This window comes from Pleuronectes platessa, chromosome 3 (assembly GCF_947347685.1).
Source record: "Pleuronectes platessa chromosome 3, fPlePla1.1, whole genome shotgun sequence".
Classification (NCBI taxonomy): Eukaryota; Metazoa; Chordata; class Actinopteri; order Pleuronectiformes; family Pleuronectidae; genus Pleuronectes; species Pleuronectes platessa.
The window spans coordinates 22,259,138-22,281,624 of record NC_070628.1 but is presented as its reverse complement, the minus strand read 5'-3'; the positions used below and the strand labels follow the sequence as shown (position 1 = coordinate 22,281,624).

The 22,487-nt window shown below is 42.0% G+C and overlaps 1 protein-coding gene across 4 annotated transcripts in view; it reads right to left on the bottom strand.

The window, feature by feature from the left end:
- Nucleotides 1-2,240: 2,240 nt before the first annotated feature.
- cnnm2b (cyclin and CBS domain divalent metal cation transport mediator 2b) overlaps nucleotides 2,241-22,487 on the bottom strand; it is a 34,696-nt gene continuing 14,449 nt past the window's right edge. The window contains exons 2-9 of one of the 4 annotated variants that reach the window (XM_053419380.1): nucleotides 13,342-13,485; nucleotides 11,968-12,116; nucleotides 10,892-11,053; nucleotides 6,506-6,599; nucleotides 5,452-5,514; nucleotides 3,309-3,487; nucleotides 2,408-2,522; nucleotides 2,241-2,338 (exon numbers count right to left, since the gene is read on the bottom strand). In XM_053419380.1, coding sequence (XP_053275355.1) covers nucleotides 2,241-2,338; nucleotides 2,408-2,522; nucleotides 3,309-3,487; nucleotides 5,452-5,514; nucleotides 6,506-6,599; nucleotides 10,892-11,053; nucleotides 11,968-12,116; nucleotides 13,342-13,485 — 1,004 coding nt within the window. Of the gene's footprint in view, nucleotides 2,523-3,308; nucleotides 3,488-5,451; nucleotides 5,515-6,505; nucleotides 6,600-10,891; nucleotides 11,062-11,967; nucleotides 12,117-13,341; nucleotides 13,486-22,487 lie in introns of all 4 variants that reach the window. The other 3 variants (XM_053419379.1, XM_053419378.1, XM_053419381.1) reach the window with 3 other exon arrangements.

The following is a 22,487-nucleotide window of genomic DNA, read 5'->3' as shown; positions in this document are numbered from 1 at the left end:
TAATGCTTCATTGCACAATGTATACATGTGTTTTTTAATGTAAAAATTTGATAAAAGCAAAGGGTGAATATAGGAAATAAGCAGAGAGAGAGTAAGCTCAATATCACTCTCACGTCCAGACTCTAAACACGAAGGAGAGTTAGCTTAGCTTAGCATAAGGACTGGATATAAAAATACAATACACATCACAAGTTATATCACGAAATTGGCCAAGAAACAGTCCAACATATAACCAACCGTAAAAATCACAACCTGACTCTTGCATAGATTTGTATCAAACAAACAAGACACAACGAATGATAATGAATGTATGTGCAAAAAGAATGAGTTGTAGCTTTAGAGGAGGATTTGTTCTGGACCTGTTCTTTCAAAATAAGAGTTTAGATCCTAATCTAAATTAACTCAGGAATCGTTAAACATCGGTTATGATCTACACAAGTCAAGTGTAGTATCTGAACAATCTGGCTTCGCTCTGAAGTCACGCACATGTAAGTGACACACATGCATTAAAAAAAAGAAAAGGAACACATAAAGAGTGGCAAAGCATCGCTGCGTATCATTCATGGACACGTTTAATGTCGAGGTTGCTTTTTGTGACGTTGATGATGCTCAACATGTTAGATGAGGTCATTAATACTGTGCAATTAACAAGTTCGATTATGAGTAAAATTGGCAAAAAATATATATAAAAAAAAAAAGATAAGACACATCACCTCTACATGCATAGACGCTGTGTCGGCACTTTAACAACCCCCCCCCGCCATCCAGTTCACTCCGCCCCTCTCCCCCCCGACTCCCCGTCGAGCTGCACTGTGGTGACAGGTCCAGGCGTCGCAGCTCCCATGTGAACGTTAAACTACAGCAGACGTGTTTGAGGTCAAACGATGCAAAAAACATGGAGACGAAGTGAGAACAGAAACTGACTAAAGACAGTTTTTGCTTGTGGATGGCTGCAGTTTAGCATTTTTTCAAAAACAAATATACATATACATACAGTACATACATACAAATATATCTGTCAATTTATAATACACTGATTTTTTTCCATTCATAATCATCTCTTAAATAAATTGCTGTTCATTGCACTTGTTAAAATAATTAATTATATGATTTCTCTTAAAGGCAATAGTGTGATTTTTTTTAAGGTGAAAAAGATAGTGTACCATAAGCCTGATTTAGGATAATAGTAAAAATAACAAGATCTGTAATATACATACTGTATCTGTAAAAGACCCTCACCTCCTCATTTACACGAATGGATGTTCATCTCCATATCTGTAGCATGTCCTTTTGTGATACGACACGTGTGCCCCACACGCGCCTCGCTGCACATGCTCGAGCATGTTCGTATGCCAGTTTATGTCACATCGTGTCTCCACGCGTACATATATACATACAATATTATAAAATAAATAAATACAGGAAAACGTTCTTGGTTCATGTTTTCTTTCCGACGGTTTCTTTCAAAGCGGTTTTTGGTGCAGTCTTTGACTAACCGTTGGTCTCTGCGTGTTTGGGTTTGAGTCCTTGCTGATGGGATCAACAGTTGACTGAGCCTCCCTGAAAAGATGCACGGGTGATGGAGTTGCATGTGTGTGTCTGTAGTTGTGTGAGTGTGTGTGTCTGAATGTGTGTGGGAGTGGGAGCATGTTAAAACATGTGCAAAAGACAGTCTGTGTCCAGTGTAAGAAGGGGGGGGGGACCAAAGTCTTTGGCCTGAGGAGAAAGTATAAAGAATGTTGTGTTGTTAGTGTGTGTGTGTGTGTGTGTGTGTTTGTGTGTTTGTATGTGTGTGGGGTTGTGTGGGTGTGGTGTGTGTGTGTGTGTGTAGGCTAAGGGGAAGGGGTTTGCATGCACTCTGTCGTCCTCTAGTCCAAGTCACCGCTATGAAAGTGTCAGATTGTCCCAGAAAAGAAGCTCAGTCACAGGAACTGTCCGAGTGCAGCCTCTGGAAGGAGAGTGGTACAGCAGGGATCCTGACAGCGTTCAGGTGGTGGTGGGGGGGGGGCAAACAGGGCGACGCAGCGCCCCTCCTCCCCACTGCCCCTCCCATGAAAGGGTCTCACTGACAGACTGACAGACTGACTGACTTACTGGGGCTTACTGGTCGGAGCAGAACCCTCTTTCCACCTGCCTCCATTCCCCCGCTTTCCCTCATCTCCATCTACGCCACCGCTCCGTGTGTGTGTGTCCACGAGACAGGGTGGAGGGTCTGGGGTCTCCACCAGGCTCGGCGGGGGCTAGATGGGTGCCTCGTTGTGGGCGCTGTGGTTGCTCCTGCTGAGGCCCACACAGTTCTGCTGGGGGCTGAGCAGATGGGACGTCTCATTGGACACAGCTATGGACACGGCGGGGGTGGTGCTGGTTGTGCTGGTTGTGGTGGTGACCACGGCTGAGGTCTCCACGCCGTCGTGGAGCTCCGTCAACGTGAGCTCGATCTTGGTGAACTCGTTGTCTGTGGATTGGGGGGTTTTGTCCATCCGCGACGCCATCACGGCGTTCTGGTACTGTTGGCGCGTTATCTAGGAAACAGTGAAGATGGGGTCAACTGACTGTGACTGATTGTGATTGGCTAAGAGCTGGTAGGCGTGGTCTAAAAAGGTGATGAGGTGACAGCAGCAGAAAATACCGGAGAAAGAATGAATTTCATCAGTCCATAACAATGACTAATCCTTCTTGAACACAATTATGTAAAATGTTCTGTAAACATTGTAATAATGTTTTTATCAATGTAATGATCTTTTAATGAAGTCAGACTTGACTCTCTTCCAGTTTTATTGTGTAATGAAAGGTTCTGTAAGACGACTTTTCATTGTCAGATGTAAATTAGCTTTGGACCAGGAGATTTTCAAATGGTCATGATGCAATAAATTAACTGATATTTAATTGGACAGTAAAAAAGATATTCATAAAATGAATTAGCTGTGAGTAAAGTAAAAAGAGAATCCATGAATGAACAGAAATCAAAATCTAGGGGGGGGGGGGGGGGGGTTACAAGTATTTGCTCTATAATCATATCTGGGGGAGTGATTAAGTCGGAGGCCACATGCCAAACACTAACATGTTCTATGTTGCAATAAACATTTGAACGTCAGCTGTCTAACTGAATTGCATTCAATTTGATCAGTTCATTAATAAACACATGTAACTTAGGTCATTACAGTTTCTACTGTCCAACAAATCTATTCACTAAGAGCCTCTGCAAGACCTCAGTAACAAGCAGCTCTTCATCGGTACTGAACGAGCACGTCTACTCCCATGAGCCTCAGTGTGAGCTGTGTGCTGCTCAGCCTCATGTGCTCTCTCACCTTTATAAACTGCAGGTCTGAGCGCGCTCTGACTGAGTAGTCAGGAACGTAGATCTGCAGGAAGGAGTTGAGCTGGTTGTTGCTGCTGCCCAGAGTCGGGGTGATGGCGTCGATGCGATCGCTCCTGTTCAGAGAGTCCGAGTGGTTCAGTCCAAACGGCCGTGGAGGAGATTTATTTTCTGTCAGGAGGAGAAAGATGTTTACAAGGTTTGAGTAATCGTAGACATCAGAGTTCTAATGACTGTGGTGTGAAACTTGTCTAACGCAACTCAGTTCTACCATTACTAGACTGAGGGGTTTCTTAATGGGAAGATTGGAAAAAATAACAACGTGAAGCCTTATAATGTTGAGATGTCATTAATTTGTTTAGGGTATTTAGAAATTCGTACGTATATTAACATATACACAGTTCATTTACCATTTCCTATCTAGTAGATAGGAAATGGTAAATGAACTGAGTGGTAGATAGTATCTACCACTCAGAGCACTTTACTCTAAAAGTCACAATCACAGATTCACACACATTCATTTAGCACTTCTATACACAGCCCTATTTTTATCACACATAATCCATATCCAGATGGAACAGAGGTCAGGGGCAATTTGAGGGTTCAGTATCTTGCCCGAGGACACTGGGGGAGCCAGGGCTCGAACCGCCGACCCTCTGATTAGTGGACGACCCAATCACAGTCGCCCGATAATGCATGAAATTGAACATTTCTGAAAATATGCAGCGTCATTACTTGGAAATCCTATAGTCTTGGTTTATTGTTCTTCCCATTGGCTGTGCTGTTGCATCAGTGATACCATATCTACAACAAAAGTTTATTACTATAAATATGTATCATTATGACTATGATATCAGAACAGTACATAATCTATTTGGACATAGTTTTTTCAGATTTGAATAGTTGCAGTCTTGTCAGTACTTAAGATCCTGTGCACCACTGACATTTTTCCAGGTCAAGTGTTAGATATAACCGAGATGCTTGCTGTGCTGCTGTATGGAAATCTCATTTCTACATAAGTCTTTGGGTGAGGGGAGTTTCATGCAGCAGGTATTGAGTCAGTGGTCTCTGATGATCCTTCCTCCTATGAGCTGCCTCACAGAAAACCTCTTCTGTTTTTTGTGTGTGCATTTTTTTGTAAGTTTTTAATTAAAGCCAGATTATGTTTTCCACTTCTTAAAGAAGCCTAGTGAAAATCACACACAACAAAGTGGAAACTGCTTGGCCAGAGCTAATGTTACTATGCCGACTGGAATGTATGTAATCCCATGTTGGAATATGTGTGTGCGTGATAGGGAGCGCAACGCACTAACAGTGCGTGTGTGTCACTGTGTGTGTGTGTGTGTGTGTGTGTGTGTGTGTGTGTGTGTGTGTGTGGAGACTGAGCGCAGTGGGTAAAAGACCTGGCATGTGAACTCTTGCGAATTAGTACTCCACTTTCTCAGGGCCACAGGGGCCAGGTCAGTACAGAAAAAAATGGCGGTCTGTGTCAAGAATACACACATAATGCGTTAACGTACAGGCAGATACACACACACAAATGTGTGCATAGGCTCCACACTGGAGGAAACAAAGCATGTTAAGTGCATTGCCGGATACTTGAGAAGACAGAAAGAGAGAGTGTTTTGTTCTACTGCACCGAGCATATAACTCTATATGTGTGCGTAACCGTGCGTGTGAACATATGTGTTAGTGTGGTGTGTGTTTTTGTATGTGCTCTCAGTGGTGCTCGGCAGGGGGCCTGTAGCTGTAGGTCTTGTTTATGTAGTTGAAGGGTTAAAGGTTAGGGGCGAGCGGGGCGGAGCCTGGGTCCAACTCGGGGGCCTCTAGTCTCCAACACCATTCAGCCACTTGACTAATGGCTCAAGGGATGAAAGTGTTAAAGTCTCAAGCTGAATCGGTTTTCCTCTCGCCCTCTTTCTCCTTCACTTGTACACACAAGTTTACAGTGAGTGTTGCATTCAAGTACAAACAGACAAAAATGAGGAAGAAAAAGATAGAACACACTCATGTACGTTTACAAAGTATACAGGCGGACAATCTACAAGGGAACATTGTAATTTCACATTCATTTCATTTATCAGTTGACAGGATGTGTGGTATGAGATGAGAAGATAGAGAAAAGGCCACTGTACCTGGAGATCCTGCTAATGACTCAGCTCTACTGACCACAAAGGTACGAGACAGGGACAGAGGGACTTGGGGAGGAAAACAGAAAGAAAGTGGGAAAGAAAGAGCAGAAAAGATATGAAATAAATAAATAAAATCAATGCGCATATTATGAATTTTCTCTGACCAAATCACATATGTGTCGTACATATTATAGCAGTATATTTTTGAATTGGAATGTGTAATCAAAGAAAAATCACCATCTATTGCTCCACTATTAATCATTTAAATTCTGAGCACCTGAACACAAATACAGAGGAAGGTTATTCTACTGTTTCACCAGTAGGTGTCTCTCAGATCTCACCGCCCACAGTTATCATGGCAGTTGAGAAATGCTGAGAATAGTATTACAGTTTATGAATGAACTGAGGGGATCACTGTGTGACACTTTCTCATGATGTCACTGCAGGACAGTCCTACAGTCCTACAGTCCTACAGTGGTTGTGTTTCTCTGTAATATTGTAAGGTTTCAACCTGCAAAGTGGTTAGAGGATGTATGTTGTGATTTGTGGACAGGCCCATTTCCACATTTTCCATATGACTTAAAATTGATTTTACTGAATAATTCAAAAGAATGTACACTTTTGTATGTGCTGATATGATACCTAACTATTGCAATTGACACACATACAATACTTACTATATATTTCCATTTTTTACATGTTAAAGTGTTTCTAGCAAAAAAAAAATTATTTGACAAAATAAGAGAATGTTAGATGCTCTCTGATCAAAGAATGAGTGAAAAAGAAGATAAAGCTAAACAAACATTCAATTCCTGCTTTTACATTTGTTCGCCCATTCATCCATATACCGCGTGTCCTTTGAGGGTTGCTGGGGTCAGCTGGAGCTAATCCCAGCATTCAATTATTGTTTTTAATTATTTTTCTCCAAAAAGCTGCAGTGTTATATTTTACTCAAAAATCCAATAAAGATTTTTACCCGAGAGCCTTTAAAAAAAGAAACTGATCAATCATGACACGGAGGACAAAGACAGGATGTACATCGGTCAGTCGGTCTTACCTGGCGACGCTGTCAGGGCCATCAGCCCATAGAAGGAGAACGGTCCTGCTTCAAACTTCATCCCCTCCTTTCCTGCCTCCACCTCCACTTTCCCCTGTGACGGCAACAAACAAGTTACTATCTACATTACAAAGACACACAACCAACCAACCAACATTGTAGAAGGTTACATCGGCCTTTCATGCTGTTTGAGTTCACATCACATCTTTATCCATCCTTTTTCAGACTGTACGTTTTCTTTGGATATCCAACTTCTCACCAACCCAGAATGGACGTTCTGCATTAGTGCTTCATTGTGTCAGTTACAGTATAGTCTTTCATCCTTCCTCACTAGGATTTCAGCTACAGCTTTGTGCTTTGCAATCCTACTTCCACCCTCAACAAAATCTGCTCAAATATATTTATTCACCCTGCCCGTGAGTTTAGGACAAATCCACCCACACCACCCCTCCCTCCCTCTTCTCTCTCCTTTTTTACTACTTGTAGATAATCCGTGCTCGGTTTAATAGCTCCCAATGTCTTCCTATAAGCCTGATCTCAAGGGCAGTGACCTCGCACTTCTCCCACCTGGACCTCACCTGATCCAGAGACACTGTAACTGTAGTTCTGGTACACATTGTATTATGGGATATTTTAAGCATTTCAGTTATTATGCTAATTGTATTGTTTCCTGTTGAGCTTTATAGTTTTCACTTTCAGTTGGAAAAATTCCACAGCGGAATTTGGGCAGTTTTCTGTAAAATTAGCATTGCTCTTCTACCATTTAAAGCACTTTAATTATTATTTAATTTATATATTTTCCTGTGGAACATTTAAGTAGTGACTGCCCGTCCTCTTACCAAGGAGGTCCCTACCTGCCATTCTTATAGGTAGGACAGGTACAGTGCCTTGCATAAGTATTCACCCCCCTTGGACTTTTTCCCATTATGTACTGTTACTAACTGGAATTCAAATAGACTTAAATTAACTTTTTCCCGTTTGATCAACAAAACATGCATAGTACTTTGGAGGTGCAAAATACATTTTATTGTGACACAAACAATAATGAGAACAAAAAAGTTGACATCTGTTGGGTGCATAAGTATTCACCCCCCTGTGTCAATACTTGGTAGAACCCCCTTTCGCTGCAATTACAGCTGCAAGTCTTTTGGGGTATGTCTCTACCAGCTTTGCACATCTAGAGATGGAAAGGTTTGTCCATTCTTCTTGGCAAAAAAGATGAAGCTCAGTCAGATTGGATGGAGACCGTCTGTGAACCGCAATCTTCAAGTCTTGCCATAGATTCTCTATTGGATTGAGGGCTGGGCTTTGACTGGGCCATTTTAAGACATTAACATTCTTTAATCCAAACCATTCCTTTGTAGCTCTGGCTGTATGTTTAGGGTCATTGTCCTGCTGGAAGATGAACCTCCGCCCCAGTCTCAAGTCTTTTGCAGACTGCATCAGATTTTCTTCAAGGATTTCCCTGTATTTGGCTCCATCCATCTTTCCCTCTATTCTGACCAGTTTCCCTGTACCTGCTGAAGAGAAGCATCCCACAGCATGATGCTACCACCACCATGTTTCACTGTTGGGATGGTGTGCTCAGGGTGATGGGCAGTGTTGGGTTTTCGCCACACATAGCGTTTTGCATTGAGGCCAAAAAGTTCAATTTTGGTCTCATCTGACCAGAGCACCTTCTTCCACATGTTTGCTGTGTCTCCCACATGGCTTCTGGCAAACTCCAAACGGGATTTTTTATGGATCCCTTTCAACAATGGCTTTCTTCTTGCCACTCTTCCATCAAGGCCAGATTTGTGGAGTAGACGACTAATAGTTGTCCTGTGGACAGATTCTCCCACCTCAGCTGTGGATCTCTGCAACTCCTCCAGAGTAACCATGGGCCTCCTGGTTGCTTCTCTGATTCATTTTCTCCTTGTCCGACTCTTCAGTTTGGGTGGACGGCCTCCTCTTGGTAGGTTTGCGGTTGTGCCATATTCTTTCCATTTTCTTATGATGGATTTTATGGTGCTCAGAGAGATGTTCAAAGCTCTGGATATTTTTTTATAACCTAACCCTGCTTCATATTTCTCCACAACTTTATCCCTGACCTGTTTGGTGAGCTCCTTGGTCTTCATGATGCTGTTTGTTCAGTAATGATCTCCAACAAACTCTGAGTCCGTCACAGAACCGGTGTATTTATACTGAGATTAAATTGCAGACAGGTGGACCCTATTTACTAATTATGTGACTTGCAAATGTGACTTGTGAATGCAATTGGTCGCACCAGATCTTTGTTAGGGGTTTCACAGTAAAGGGGGTGAATACATATGCACTCAACACTTTTCAGATTTTTATTTGTAAATAATTGTGAAATCCATGTAATATTTCCCCCCACTTCCAAATGATGCACTATTTTGTGTTGGTCCATTACATAAACTCACGATGAAATAAATTTTAATCTGTGGTTATACCATGACAAAATGTAGAAAAGTCCAAAGGGGGTGAATACTTATGCAAGGCACTGTATGGGTGGATAAGACTAGTGCCAGAGGCCTGTTGTGAATGCAGAGTTATGAACTGTTTTGCCATGCCGGCGTTTATTCAATGAAGACAGGAGACTAATAAACCCAGTGTTTACCAGTGCAGTTGTAGCTTATTACCCACAGCCCAGAAGAACTGGAACACGCTACCAACCAAGAAAAGAGGGTTTCACTAATACAGATGATGACTTAGTGGAGTGATGGGGAGAGTCAAGTAAAGTGTGTGCACGGTCGCATCGCTGCATAGCTGCAGTCACTGCTGCATATCACTGATGATGCCATATGCTCCTTGGGGCGAGATCATAGAGGCAACGGCTAATAACATGGTGTCAATGACTCCGTTTAGAGTCAAATTTGAATGTTGGGGCTTAAGGACACTTGGATGTCACCACAGGAGCAGAATGGAGGCATGTGTTTTTACTTTTGAAGAAGTCAGCATCAGTTTACATTTTATTGGATTTGGACTCAAACAATTCAACACCATCAGCGCAGTGGAGAGTAGATAATGAGTGACTTTTTCATTTTGGGTCGAACTATCCCTATAAGAGCAGTTTTCAAACATGAAGATCGGCAAACATGTGCTTTGCATCTGCTTTTTGAGTAAATAATAGTAACTTTATAGCAGGATTTCTTTGAGACGTCTGCAGACATGGGGCAGGGAGAGGAGAGGGATGTGTGTACCACCTCTTTGATTCTGTTAGTGTTTGGAAAAATGCATCACGATTCACTGAGAAGCCTTCAAAATACATGTCACCGGCTATATAAGCCACTCTATGCCTGATTTAAGAGTAGTTTAGTTGTGCAGTTGCAGTGAAAACTCAGACTTTAGTTTAGCAAAAAAGGAGAGAGATTATTACAAAATTCCACACTGCATGAGCTTCAAAAGATACTGTGATCTATTTTTGTGAAACTGAAGTGAGAAATGAACACGCATGGAGCATGGTATCATTTGACGAATCCACATCTGAAGGTCACAACAGGCAGATTGAAATAGACTCACAAGCTTACATCAACCCAATCTCATGCCTAAATAACTCCTAACCAGGAGGTTGATGGTTTGATCCCCGTCTCCCACATTCCACCCCAAGTTGCCCCTGATGGCAGATTGATGTATGATGAGCTGTCTAAATGTGTGTGTGAATGGAAAAACTCTACTTTGAGTGGCCATAAAGACTAAAAAAGCTGCTATATTCACACGGACCATTTATATATTTATAAGCTATTTATATTTATGTATTCTTTTTTTCCCCCTCAGCAAGATCTATTAATTATTCCCCAGGGAAATTGGTGAAAACGTCAAAAACTTGCCATGATAAAGAGAATGATAAGAAATTCCTGATTCACACTGTAATGCTCCAAACAACCGGACAAACAAACAAACACAGATGAAAACATTTAATCCTCCCATCTCTACCCTGCCCCTGTCCCTGTCCCTGTCCCCCTACCTAGGAGATAACTTATTAAAAAACTACTACACTGCTTCTATTATTATTAATAGTAATACTGATGAAAGTATTATGAAATCCTTCTTGTAGAAAATGTACCAGAGCTATTAGCTGTTACAATATATTGGGGAAATATCCACTTTTTAATAACAGTATTCACACAAGTGTTAGTGACTCAGTAGGTTAGATGGGTGCACACGACACCTGTTATTAAAGAGCCTTGAAGGGGTCTGTGTTGTCTGTTGTCTCGTTGGATAAATGTTTGTGATTAAGTCTAACTCCAGAAAACACAATCCTCTGCATTAGAGCAGAAATACACACACACACATGTACACACCAAAGGAACATGAATAGATTTTGAACTACTTGTGCTGTAAATCGTTTCATATGCAGTTGAGTCTGTCGTCATGCCAACGCACCTGCAGGACGAGGAGGAAATAGTCCACGGGCTTGTTCCTGTGGAAGAGGTAGTGCTCTGCCGCCCGCTTGTTCTTCTCATCGTATTTCAGCTCCTGGATGACGTTCGGATGCTTCAACAGGCGCAGCAGGATCTTTTCTGACATCTGCACCGGTGAGAAAGGCTCCACCTCTGAGGAGAGAGAGCGGAATGTGAAGTGAGGAAAACCAAACATGAACAGGCTGCTGACGAATGTATGAGAGTTTACAAAAATCCCGCTTTCAGTAATTTCGTACCCGGGACCTTTGAAAGACGTAACCTAACCGTGACAGGTCAGCCTCAACCACCCAATGGGCCAATCAGCTCCTTCAACGCAGCGGCGGTGATATGTGTCAGCTGGCTGCCGGCTCCACCACCAGGAACTAAACTCCCTAATAGTCTTTAGAGGAACTTAATCAACGCTTAGCTGCTAGGTCAAAGTTCTGAAGCAAATCCAACTGCACAGAGACATAGTGAACTGCTGCTGCTGCTGCTGTAGTGATACTTGGATATTCTTCTGCCGGGTCAGAAATCCTTTTCCCAAGGGAAAGCGGGTGAAATATTTCACATTTTACACAAAGTATGTCGACTTGTGTGAGAACAGAGATCAGAGGCCAAAAATGCTGGACGTGATGTCACCGAGGAACGAGTGTAAGCAAACAGGGTGGTGTTTTTAAAGCTGTGAGCAAAGATCTCAACATGTAACCTTCAGTGCATGACATGCAAGCAAATAGACGCCTTCTTTTGCACAGACATCCCGTGCAGCGCTCCCGAAAGGCCTTCCACCTCTTCAGAAACACACACACACACACACACGCATACCAACACGCTTGCTGTGACACAACTCACACAACTCATTCCCTCACACAGACACACAACAGATACTCATTCTACACACATACTCACTCCTCCCTACGTCCACTTGCCCAAAAATTCAAAGCCCATACGGGCACATGCACACACAAACAGCACACACAAACACACACACACACACACACACACACACTTTCCCCACAGTGAGGGGCTGAGGGCACACTGGGGGAAGTCAAGCAGCAACGCAGCCCACTTGCCTGTTGCTAGGAAACGCAGGGTAGCCAGCAGAAGCTGAGGTGATATTTTAACCTTCATTTCATTGTCGTTCGGCTTGAAGGCCGAGAAATCCTGCTTCCTATCCCGATGGGTGATTTTCTTCTTCGTCTTGTTGTCAGCTGAGGAGGGAAAATTAAAAGACGGGGTTGAGGCACAAAACTTTCACTTTTTGCTCTGCAACAGGAAAAGCGTCAATCCATATCCCTCCACAGATACTGAGTCGTCCCCGGTCAGAGGGTGACTAAACTGGAGTTACCCAAAAGCTTATTGCTTTTTCCAGAAACGTAGCTGTGGCGTCCTTCTCAGAACTAAAGGAGAGCTATAGGGGGCTACGTTGTGAGCTTAGCACATTCTTAGCATTGCTTAAAGCCATATGTATTACGGCAACAAATAGACTGGCATGAACTCCATGTCTGCAGACCTTTTCTGATACCATTTACTGAAACAGCACAGCTTTGCAGTGGAAAAGATCCTTGAATATAAAATCATACGTTTGTAGGTTTCGTGGAAAATACACATGAAAAAACAACACAATAAACTGACTTTTGTAATGGATTTAATAATAAAAATAGCTAATGATCCCCTCATTTGTTTGAACTTAACTTTAGACACTTTGTGTGTCCCTGTCTTAACTATTCTGTTTTCTCTTTTCAGTGTTTATATAAATTCCCTCCCATTTCTCTTCCAGTAAAACACTGACACAGTTCTGAGGGCTCATCCTGCACCTAGGGGGTCATCTGTCAAATTCAATTTGGGTGACTCGCTAACAAACAACAAAAACTCCTGACCCTTAACTTGTGAGTAATAGTAGGAAGTTGAGAAACAATGTAGTGAGGCTGTGTTTGTTGGATCCCTGGACAAAAATATATATTATATAATATTTTATCAAACTTGAGCACCACTTCTTAAATAAAAAACCTTGCTCACATTTTACTGGACATACAGGTATGTGACATTATAGGGGGTTTACTGGACCATTTCACCGGGTCTCCATAACCTCAAAACATTGTGTCTGCAATTATCTAACAAACAGTAGACATGGAACAATATTGTCTTTCATCTGGAGTTGTGTTTCTGGTCCCCTGATCAATATCAGTCCATTCATTCTCCTTTTAACTTTGTTTTGTTAATCCACCAACTGTTGAGAGAAGTATCTGGATTTTCAGCTGCTAGAGGCTCCACTGCCTTCACCTGCTCTGTCTGCTGTTTAGTGCTGAGCACATGTTAATTTAGACTTAAATTAACTTGCTTTAAACCGCCACTGTGATGTAAGAGTGCTATTAAGACTAGTGACCAGTGAAATCTTGAAGCCTAAAAGGTATGAGCGTTAAGAGCGAGACCTACTGTACAAGTCAGTCTCGTCCAGGATCTCTGACTTGATGATTTCTTCTATAACGTCCTCAAGGGTGACGATACCCAGGACCTCGTAGAAAGGGTCCCCCTCACCTTCGTTGTTCACCCTCTGAACTATGGCCAGGTGGGACTTCCCTAGAAAAACATACAGACACACAGGTTATCAAGTTAGGGTCGTATAATGATAAACAGAGCTGAATATAGGTCAGGCAGTGGTTGAGTTACAGAGGAACGTACAGACAAGGATCCTCTCATAATGTACCAAGACATGTTTTAAAAGTAAATACTTAACAAAAAGGAAAAGGAAATCACTCATGTCAGATAGTGTTGCTGTTATGACACTGAGGCTGCAGTGTGAATCACACACAGAGCAGGAGGCAGTGATGGGATCTCCTCAGTGAGCAGGGATGCACAACATGGTAGTTCAAGTGTTAACAGGGACAGCAGAGACTGAGACAGAGAGAGTGACAGTCAAACTGTCCTAAATGCCATCATGTGTCCTCCCTCAGCCCTCCCTCCCTCCACATCTGTGTTCCCAGGACCCTCCTGTGTGCTGTACCATCTGAAAAAAAGAAACAAACTGCCGTGTATGCAGAGAATACTGTCAGGCAAAACACTAAACAAATTCTTTGCCTTTTCTCAGCTTGTGATCATTTAAAAGGAATTTTCCAGAGGCCCAGGCTAATATTAGCCCCTGCAAAATGAAGTTTCCATTCCGCCCCGGCGATATTCTCACCGAGCGAAGGAACAGACTGGGCGAAGCCTCCGCTGTGTGATCAGATTGTCTCGGAATGGGCCGTTTGCATGCAGATACACCGGGGTGTAAATAATGGAGGACATCAGTCGGGCTGTGTGCGTACGTGTGCATGTGCTTGTGTCCGAGTGCATGGGCACATGGGTGTGCGAACATGTGTGTGGTTAATTCTGGAGAACACAGGTACATCACAGCGGAGTCAGGCGCTGTTTCAGCTAACGCTTTGGTGCAGGATAGCAGAGGCTGAAAGGGCTGATCACCACACATGTTTTATAGCACTGCAGCTCACTGCCTCCTCACAACACTATGACAGCACATGTGCAGAGCCTCAGAGGCTGAGCGAGAGAATGTTGTAGGTATTAGATACGGAAGCGATGCCTTTAACCAATTCACTCAGGTTACACCTAACGGGGTAGATCTCCAAAGAGAGGTATAAATAATGTAAACGGAGAAAATCCTCCAACACAAAGTGGCAGGCGGTATTTATATCTTATTTTTAAAGTGTCCAACCACAGCAGGAGAGTCTAACTATTTCTATAAAGGTGCCAATGACATCTACAGCATATTGCTTTATCATTGAGGACTTGTGTTTAACCAGAAAAAACACAAATGGGCCTTTGGTGGGTTAAAGCAATCAGGCCTCTGAAGTCCTTGAGCAAGCAATTACTCGAAACTGCCCGGGGAGGGAAAAGGCAAATGGAGTGGCCAGCAGAGCACAGTGAAACAGATCAATGTTCACTTCCTCCACTTTAATGGCATCCACTCCCATCAGGAATAAAAACACAGCTCCCCAATGTTGGTTTGACTTATCTTAAAGAGATACAAAAAAAAAAAAAAACAATAAGGTGAAAATCCAGAAAATATGTGAAGATTTAATCTCATTTAAAATCTTTTGTTTTCAGCACAAATACACTTGTTATATGTCTCATGTATTTGTTCCGGGCCCATTAAAAGAATACTACCATATTTTGGTAATCCACTTTTCTCATTGTTTCCGAGACTTAGATGAGAACATCAACCCCCTCTCATGTTTGTACATTGTTATTGTCATTGTTCATTATTTATGCTAAGATAGGAGGCTAACAAGCTGCTAGAGCTCAAGCTTCATATTTAAAACAGACTTTAAGAGAGTATTATTATCTAACTTGCAGCAAGAAAGCATGTTGACATATTTCCTTAAAGGGGACATATTATGAAAGTTCCACTTTTGTAGTGCTTCTACACGTTAATTTGGGTATCTTGCATTTCTACCGTTACAAAAACTCTGGAAAAAAACAACTCCCGCGATTTGTTGTGGTTCCTCTATTTCAGAAACAATACGATAGAGTGCGTTGAAAGGGATTACGACCGAAATAAACGTCATAGTCACACCATGCCCATGTAGGGAGTCTCGCTACATGGCCTTGGACGAGCGAGCTAACGCTCCCCTAGCTCCCTAGGGGCTCCTCCTGGCTAGGGGAGCCCAGCTCCCCGGCTAGCGTTAGCTCGCTGCTGCTACCCGTCAGACATTTAAGTGATAATAAAATATACAAGGGACCCCCGGGACACCTCTAAACGTTGACTCAACAGTGTGGAAAGATGCTGCTGCTGCGCCAGCTCAAGCTGCCACTGCGGAGCTGCGCTGGGGAGCTGGGGCTCCCGCAGCCAGGCTCATCGGGTTGAGGGGGGCGGGGCACTCAAAACAGGTCAATCTGAGGAGTGCTGTTTTAGACAGGGTAAAAAGGTGCTGTTTTAAATGATCCTTGTGGTATTTTGACCAAAATATGTTACAGACATTTCATTAAGACCCCAAGGAACCATATCAACTTGTGGTTAAATGGGCATAATATGTCCCCTTTAAATTTCTTTCTTCTTTAAGAATTTATTTATGTAGATTGGCACTCAGTGTAGATTGCATACCAAACAGTATCCTTACAAAACCACATCAGTCCCCTATACATGCCTGAGTTTTTACATTAAGCTCCATCTATTGATGATGTTAAAGTGACAAGGAAAATAAAAAAAATGTCAGATCTCGCCGTATTAAAATGTTGGGTGTTAAAACTAAATTGGCTTGGATTTTCCTTTGGTCGTGTTCCACTTCTCAACAGAATTGATGGAAATCATTTGAATGGTTTGCGTAATCGTGCTGACTAACAAACCAACGAAAATGAAAACATAACCCTCTTGGTGGTGATAAAAATATATGACTTTTCAGAAGGAACAATTCAAAATGTTACCAAATAATCTTAATTAAAGCCACCTTACAAAATAGTAATGTCATCTTTCCAGTCTAGCCTCCACAGAATGGAGAACATAACAGAAACATTCCCTGTACATAATTTGTACATTGCATATGCTCTATTCTAAAACTGCTGTCCTTTAACTGCTCTACTCTCCATATAAGGGGATTTAATCTGAGAAAAAATGGACAACAAATCTGAACCTCACCTTTCTGACACAAAACGAGGCCTGAACTCCCACCTTTATGTAAGCCAACTGATAAGAGGTGGAAAAGAGCAAACACAATCTTCGATAGTCACTTGTTCGACAAGCTAAGCTAACAGGATGTTTGTCCACATCAACACTATCGCCTTCTTCTACTGACGAGGTTACCTTGGGCACTATTGAAGATGACCTAGGGTAAGAGCTTTAACAGAGGTTAAAAAGGTCGCTAGTTAGAAGAAAAAGCATTACACACAGGATAAAAATGAATGGGAAGTTATAGAAATAACTGAGAAAAATGTGTTTATGCAGTGTTAGTTTTGTTTATCCTAGGGCCTGTCCCTTGGGAAGCAATGTAAGGAGACAGGAATTTCACAAATTCCATGGAATAGATGTCTTCTACATATTATTCTGAATTTTTTATATGGAAGTAATTAGGTCTGTTTTGAGAAAATATTTGTTCTCATCTGTGAATCCAAGGAAGACATTGTCTTCTCTTGTTCCAAGGAGAAATATCCCAAGTACATACTGGACTAACAAAAGGATGAATCCTAATGACCTTGAAGAGTCCCTGGCTTTCGATCTAGTGCCACCTGCAGGTCAAATTTGTTTATGTGACGTGTGAAATATAATATAACTTCTGTATGAGCTGGCACAACGTGCGGTACTAGAAGTATCAGAAGATTAATTAATGATACCCACTGGGTAGAATTGTAATGACTTTGGTGATTCCATTACTTTTCCCCTCATACCACCAAGAGGTCCAAGTTGTCGTTTATCCTGTGAAATGATTTAATACCATTGTTTTGAATTGGTAAAACTATGTACATAGATTCATGGCCTCAAGAGGATAATCCCAGTGATAAAGGTGCATTGACTTGACTCTGGCACTATGCATGAGGTTTAAGTTTTTAGACTAAGGTAAAACAAACTACAGGATGTATTTCCATCAAATTTACAACCATTCCACTTCCTATTGGTGATCCCCAACTGTTTCATCGAGCATCATCACCAGGTCACAAATATAATCAGTTCTATTGTTCATGACTAAAGACCGGCCAAGCCAATGACATCCACATCACAGTTGCACTTTGTGTTTGGTGATCATTTGCTAAATTACGACTTTGACCAGGTTAATATGTCCTGTCATAGAGCACATGTTAACACACTGATATAAGCATTTATGTCAAAGCTGGGTTCAGAGTGCAGCCAGTGTTGATGAAGACTAATAGTCTGGTCTATGTTATGGATAAGAATCAGTACGCTTCATCTCCTAGGGACCATTAATGTCCGTACAAAACTGAGTGACAATCCATCAAAAAGATGTTGAGATATTTCTGCTTAGCCAAAAATGGCAAAACAACCAATGTTTCAATCCCCTGAGAGTTTTCATGCTGCTAGGATGGCTGAATGTAAATACAAACAGACAGATAGGCATACAGCCAGATAAACGCACTGCATTTTCCATTTCCTATTTGGTTTCCCACATGTTTTTGACCAGGATGTTGGTCAAAAATATCTGTAAGTAGCCGAGCAAATTAACTATTAGCTAGGGACTGCGGCATAACCGACTATAGTGTATATCGTGAATATGAATCTTCATTAAGAGAAATGTTGACAGCAGTTGAGAGTCAAAAAGTAAAATATAATTTTTGTTCAGGGATGGGATGGTTTGACGATATATTTGGAGACTTTCTTGCTCTCATTATATACATTTTATTCTGTCTTAAAACAACTTACAAAAAGTGCGATGAAACTCCTATTTTCTTTCTCTCAAGCAACAGCTTAGCTATAATGACAACCCTAACCTTTCTTCTAAAAATGTGCAAGTATGAGGCAGGACTATTTAGCAGAGATTAAGATATAAAAGTTGCCAGTTTATGAGTCTTGTATCCATACAAACTCCTCTTCTGGTGTCTAAAGTCTAGGACTGTCTTGCTTAATGGTAGACACAAACAAACACACAAACACACAAACACACACACACAAGTTATTTTGCACAGAAGCTCCACTCCAAATCGTTTTGTCTCGCTGTCCCACAAAATGAGATGCATACCTTCCAGTTTCCCACAAAGACAAAATAACACAAACAGGCTACTGAAAAAAATGCAGCTTCTGTCTTCCATAAATATATTATTAGACAATGACAGCCTGTTTATTCATAGCTCCTAAGCTGTTGTTATGGCGGTGGATTTTGTGGCTGGGGGGTGGGGGGTGTGGGGGACTGGAGGTAGAGTGGGGAGTTTGACCCTCTGGACCCTCTGGAGCCTGGAACTTGGCAGAGGGCCTCAGGGAGAGCGTGTCCTTGCAAAGACCAGTCGTCTGGGGTCCTATAAGCCACCACTGCTGCCTGACATCTGGGGCTGTCTAGCTGGGCCGAGACTGAATGCATGCTGGGTAGTCCAGCACACAGGCACACTGCACACATCAGGGTCGGGGGTCAATTCACTTTCACATTAAAGAGGCATGTTTTCTTGGTCAAAAACTGGAACACTACAGTCATTAAATGTGATTTCTGAAAGATTTCTCAGAATAACGGTTGAGTCATTAGCACTGTAAATGGCTGTTTCAGTTTACATTTGTAATTGAGTGAAGTCAAGACACACACACACACGCACATACACACACACAAACACACACACACACACACTCACACACACAGAGAGGATTATTTTGTTTCCCTTAACAACAAGGCAGCAAGGTACTAAGGTACCAGGAAGTGATTAATCCCCTTGAGGAGACAGTCGGGGACCACGACACATTGTTTAGTTAATGTGTCTCAGAGTTACGTTTAAACAGTTGCTAGGAAAAGATGAATATGCAAAGCAAGAGATCCTCTACCCAGGGCCATGGCCACTAATTGTATATTCATTTATTAGTTCATTTTTTTGTGATTCAACTAATCGAATTAAAAAATAAATAATGATAAACAAGATTAAGAGTCTTTAACCATGCCTTTGTAATGCTGGATTAAAATGTAAATGCTTACGTTGGCATGCTGACATGTGGTTTTGTAAGGTTTGGTCCTTACCATGTAAAATGACTTGAGATTATGTTTGTTGTGATTTGGTGCAATACAAATGAAACTGAGTTGAATTGAATTGTCAGTGTGATGATGCTAACATGCTGCTGTCAATACTACCATTGAAGGTATTTGGTCATAAACCAATTTATTGAGCACACTGACCTTATGATCACCAGAATGATTAAGAAACTATTGAGACGTTTCCCTCAGCAGCCTATGATGGTGCTGGAGGAAAGATCCAAGGATCAACAAAGTACATCAGCGTTTTGTAAATCATCTGATGTTTGTTAAAAAATGTCAGCCCAGACTTGTCAAAAAGTGATGAACTGACCAAAAGACCAGCGAAAAAAAACTCTGCTGAAATTGAAACGTAGGCATTGAAGTTAAAACCAAAGAGACAGAAACATAGGACAGACAAAAACATCCCAAACATGTGGAGCCATAGAGTCATGTTTCTCAAAATAAAACATGAAACTAGCACAAATGGTATATTTCCATTATGGTTCCTCTGGTGATAAACTGCCACCATTGCTCCTAAATTGCACTTGACTAAACACGAGCTGATCCGACGAACCAATTCATAATATCCGCATTGTCCAGAAAATGTTGCACCTCATTTGGATTGGCTAATGGTAGCTACAGCCCTGTTCCTGTGGTGATTGGAGGCTCCAAAGCCAAGCCTGAGAACCACCACTCAGGCCTTCAGAGACTTAGCCGTGTGCTCTTTTCCACCATTCCCAGCTTATTTATGGAATGCAGCTTTGTCATATTTTTCCATAGCGCAATTTCCCCCCTATAAATAGGCGCAAAAGGCTCGCAGAGTTGGGGTGGGAGTATGAGGGGTCAGTATCTGTCCTGTTCACTCATCATTGGCCTTCCACTCTCTCTTGTTCTCCTCCTTTTTTTCCAAACATTTGAGCACTGACAAATATAGAGCAATGTTAGGGTGATGGGAACCCATCTGATGATCTTACCTCCAGTGAAGAAAAAAAAAGAACGAGCTCGGTTTCCAAATAATCAGACACATTTTCCCATTAACATGGTCAAATCCATTACCCTGATGCTGGTAACATGTCGACTATTTATAACATCTTCATTTACATAAACATTTGGTCTGAATAAACACAGTGAAATAACATCATTCTGTCTTTGCCCATATTATCTGGAGACATAAAGTCCTATTTTCCTCTACAAGTATTTTAAATTAATCAGAAAAATTGAACTCCATAAATTTGTTAATATAAATACAAGAGCAAATTAACCTTGACCTTTGACTTAGAGGGGAAGTGCTGCTGCTGCTCTACAGAGACTCTAAACTTCTGAGGAAATCCTACGAGTGACGTCAAACATGTGGCTACACAAGAATCCCCTTAGTCACTATTGTAATGTAACACTTCAAACACAATATGATGTGCAAGCAAAAGAACGAGAAATATAGTTTCCTGTAGAGACTTAAAGTTTGAAAACAACATTTGAGAATTGCCCCAAGTGCAAATCAATACACTGGTATCTACTTAATGTTAATGTTAATACTAGCTAACACCACTTTATATATTGTGACTCAGCCTCACCTGGAAATGTTATATATAAAACATTACAGCGTTGCTTCACAGCATGTTCCTGTAATGCTTTCACTCAAAAACCCTGCACTGGAATTTCCCTGCTTGACCTACGATTTATTCCTCTTGTGCTCTAACTGTGAACTTGCACTCAGATATTTTGCAGCTTGAACAGATTTCCTTCGCTCCAGCTTCAGCTCTCCTACTCGCGCTCATGCTGCTTCTGTGTGCGCACGGGAAACGCCTGCTCCTGGATTACTCCTCTGCTCTATGGTCTTTTTTCTTATGCACTTGGGACTTTTATTGTGCGACAAGTCAAAATTCATCAACCAATAGAATGCCAGGTGTAGTGTTGACGCGAGGATCAAAGCTGAGGCTGAAGGGCACCAAATCTCTCGGGGCAACATACAGAAACGAAATATTATATTGTTTCTGTATGTTGGCTATGTGATGAGCTGGCAACCTGTTCCCGCCTCTTGTCCAATATCCGCTGATATCGCAGTCTAATATCTGCAGGTCATAGCTGAGCACTTTAACTACTGCAGACGGAGGCATAACGACCACAGCTTATATTATGAATATCCGTCTTCACTGAGAGAAGCACTGACATCACTTGAGCTGAGAATCAAAAGGTAAGATTGGATTTTATGTTGAACTTGCCCATGTGACGTCAGCGGAGGTTGTGCGTAGTGACACAGGGTGGTCCTGTCACAAACACAGTCCTGTGCCCACAAAGCCACAAACTCAACCCGCTCAGTCAGAAACCACCGAGCTCATTGTGCCTAAAAGAAGACAGCATACGTCTCTGTGGTCACTTATTTTGATCATGTATATTTATAATCTTTATTCTAATTCAGGGCAGCTGAAGCAGTGTCCCCTGAAGCAGATTTATTGCAGTGTAAAAATAAGTCTGTGAGCCAGTTGTTTGTGTTTGTGCTCAGGCACTGATGATTTGCTCCCTTCGCCTCTGATGGCCTTTGAGTCAAACAATACAGCGACCATGATATGGACTAATCAGGGTATTGCAGAGACATTAAGTCTGGTCACAGATCCTAACCATCATTAAGAGGCTTGGTCACAAGATCACTCTACTGCTACTAGCCAGTGGTGTTTCGCTACACACACACACACAATCATACAGTACAGCCACACACACGCACACTGCTGGAATGACATTGTTGTTCATTCAGAGAAGCAGCTTGCTGTCGTAGCTGGCTGCGTTTGTTGTTGAAAGGTCCCCTGGGTGGAGATTCCTCTGGGCCTCAGTCATAAGGAGAGGCATCAATGGGAAACCAGAGGGGATAAATGAATGGGCCTGTGGTCAGGTGCTGCTCTGTTATGTGAGTGTTGTAACTGCTGAATGGTGAGCACATCA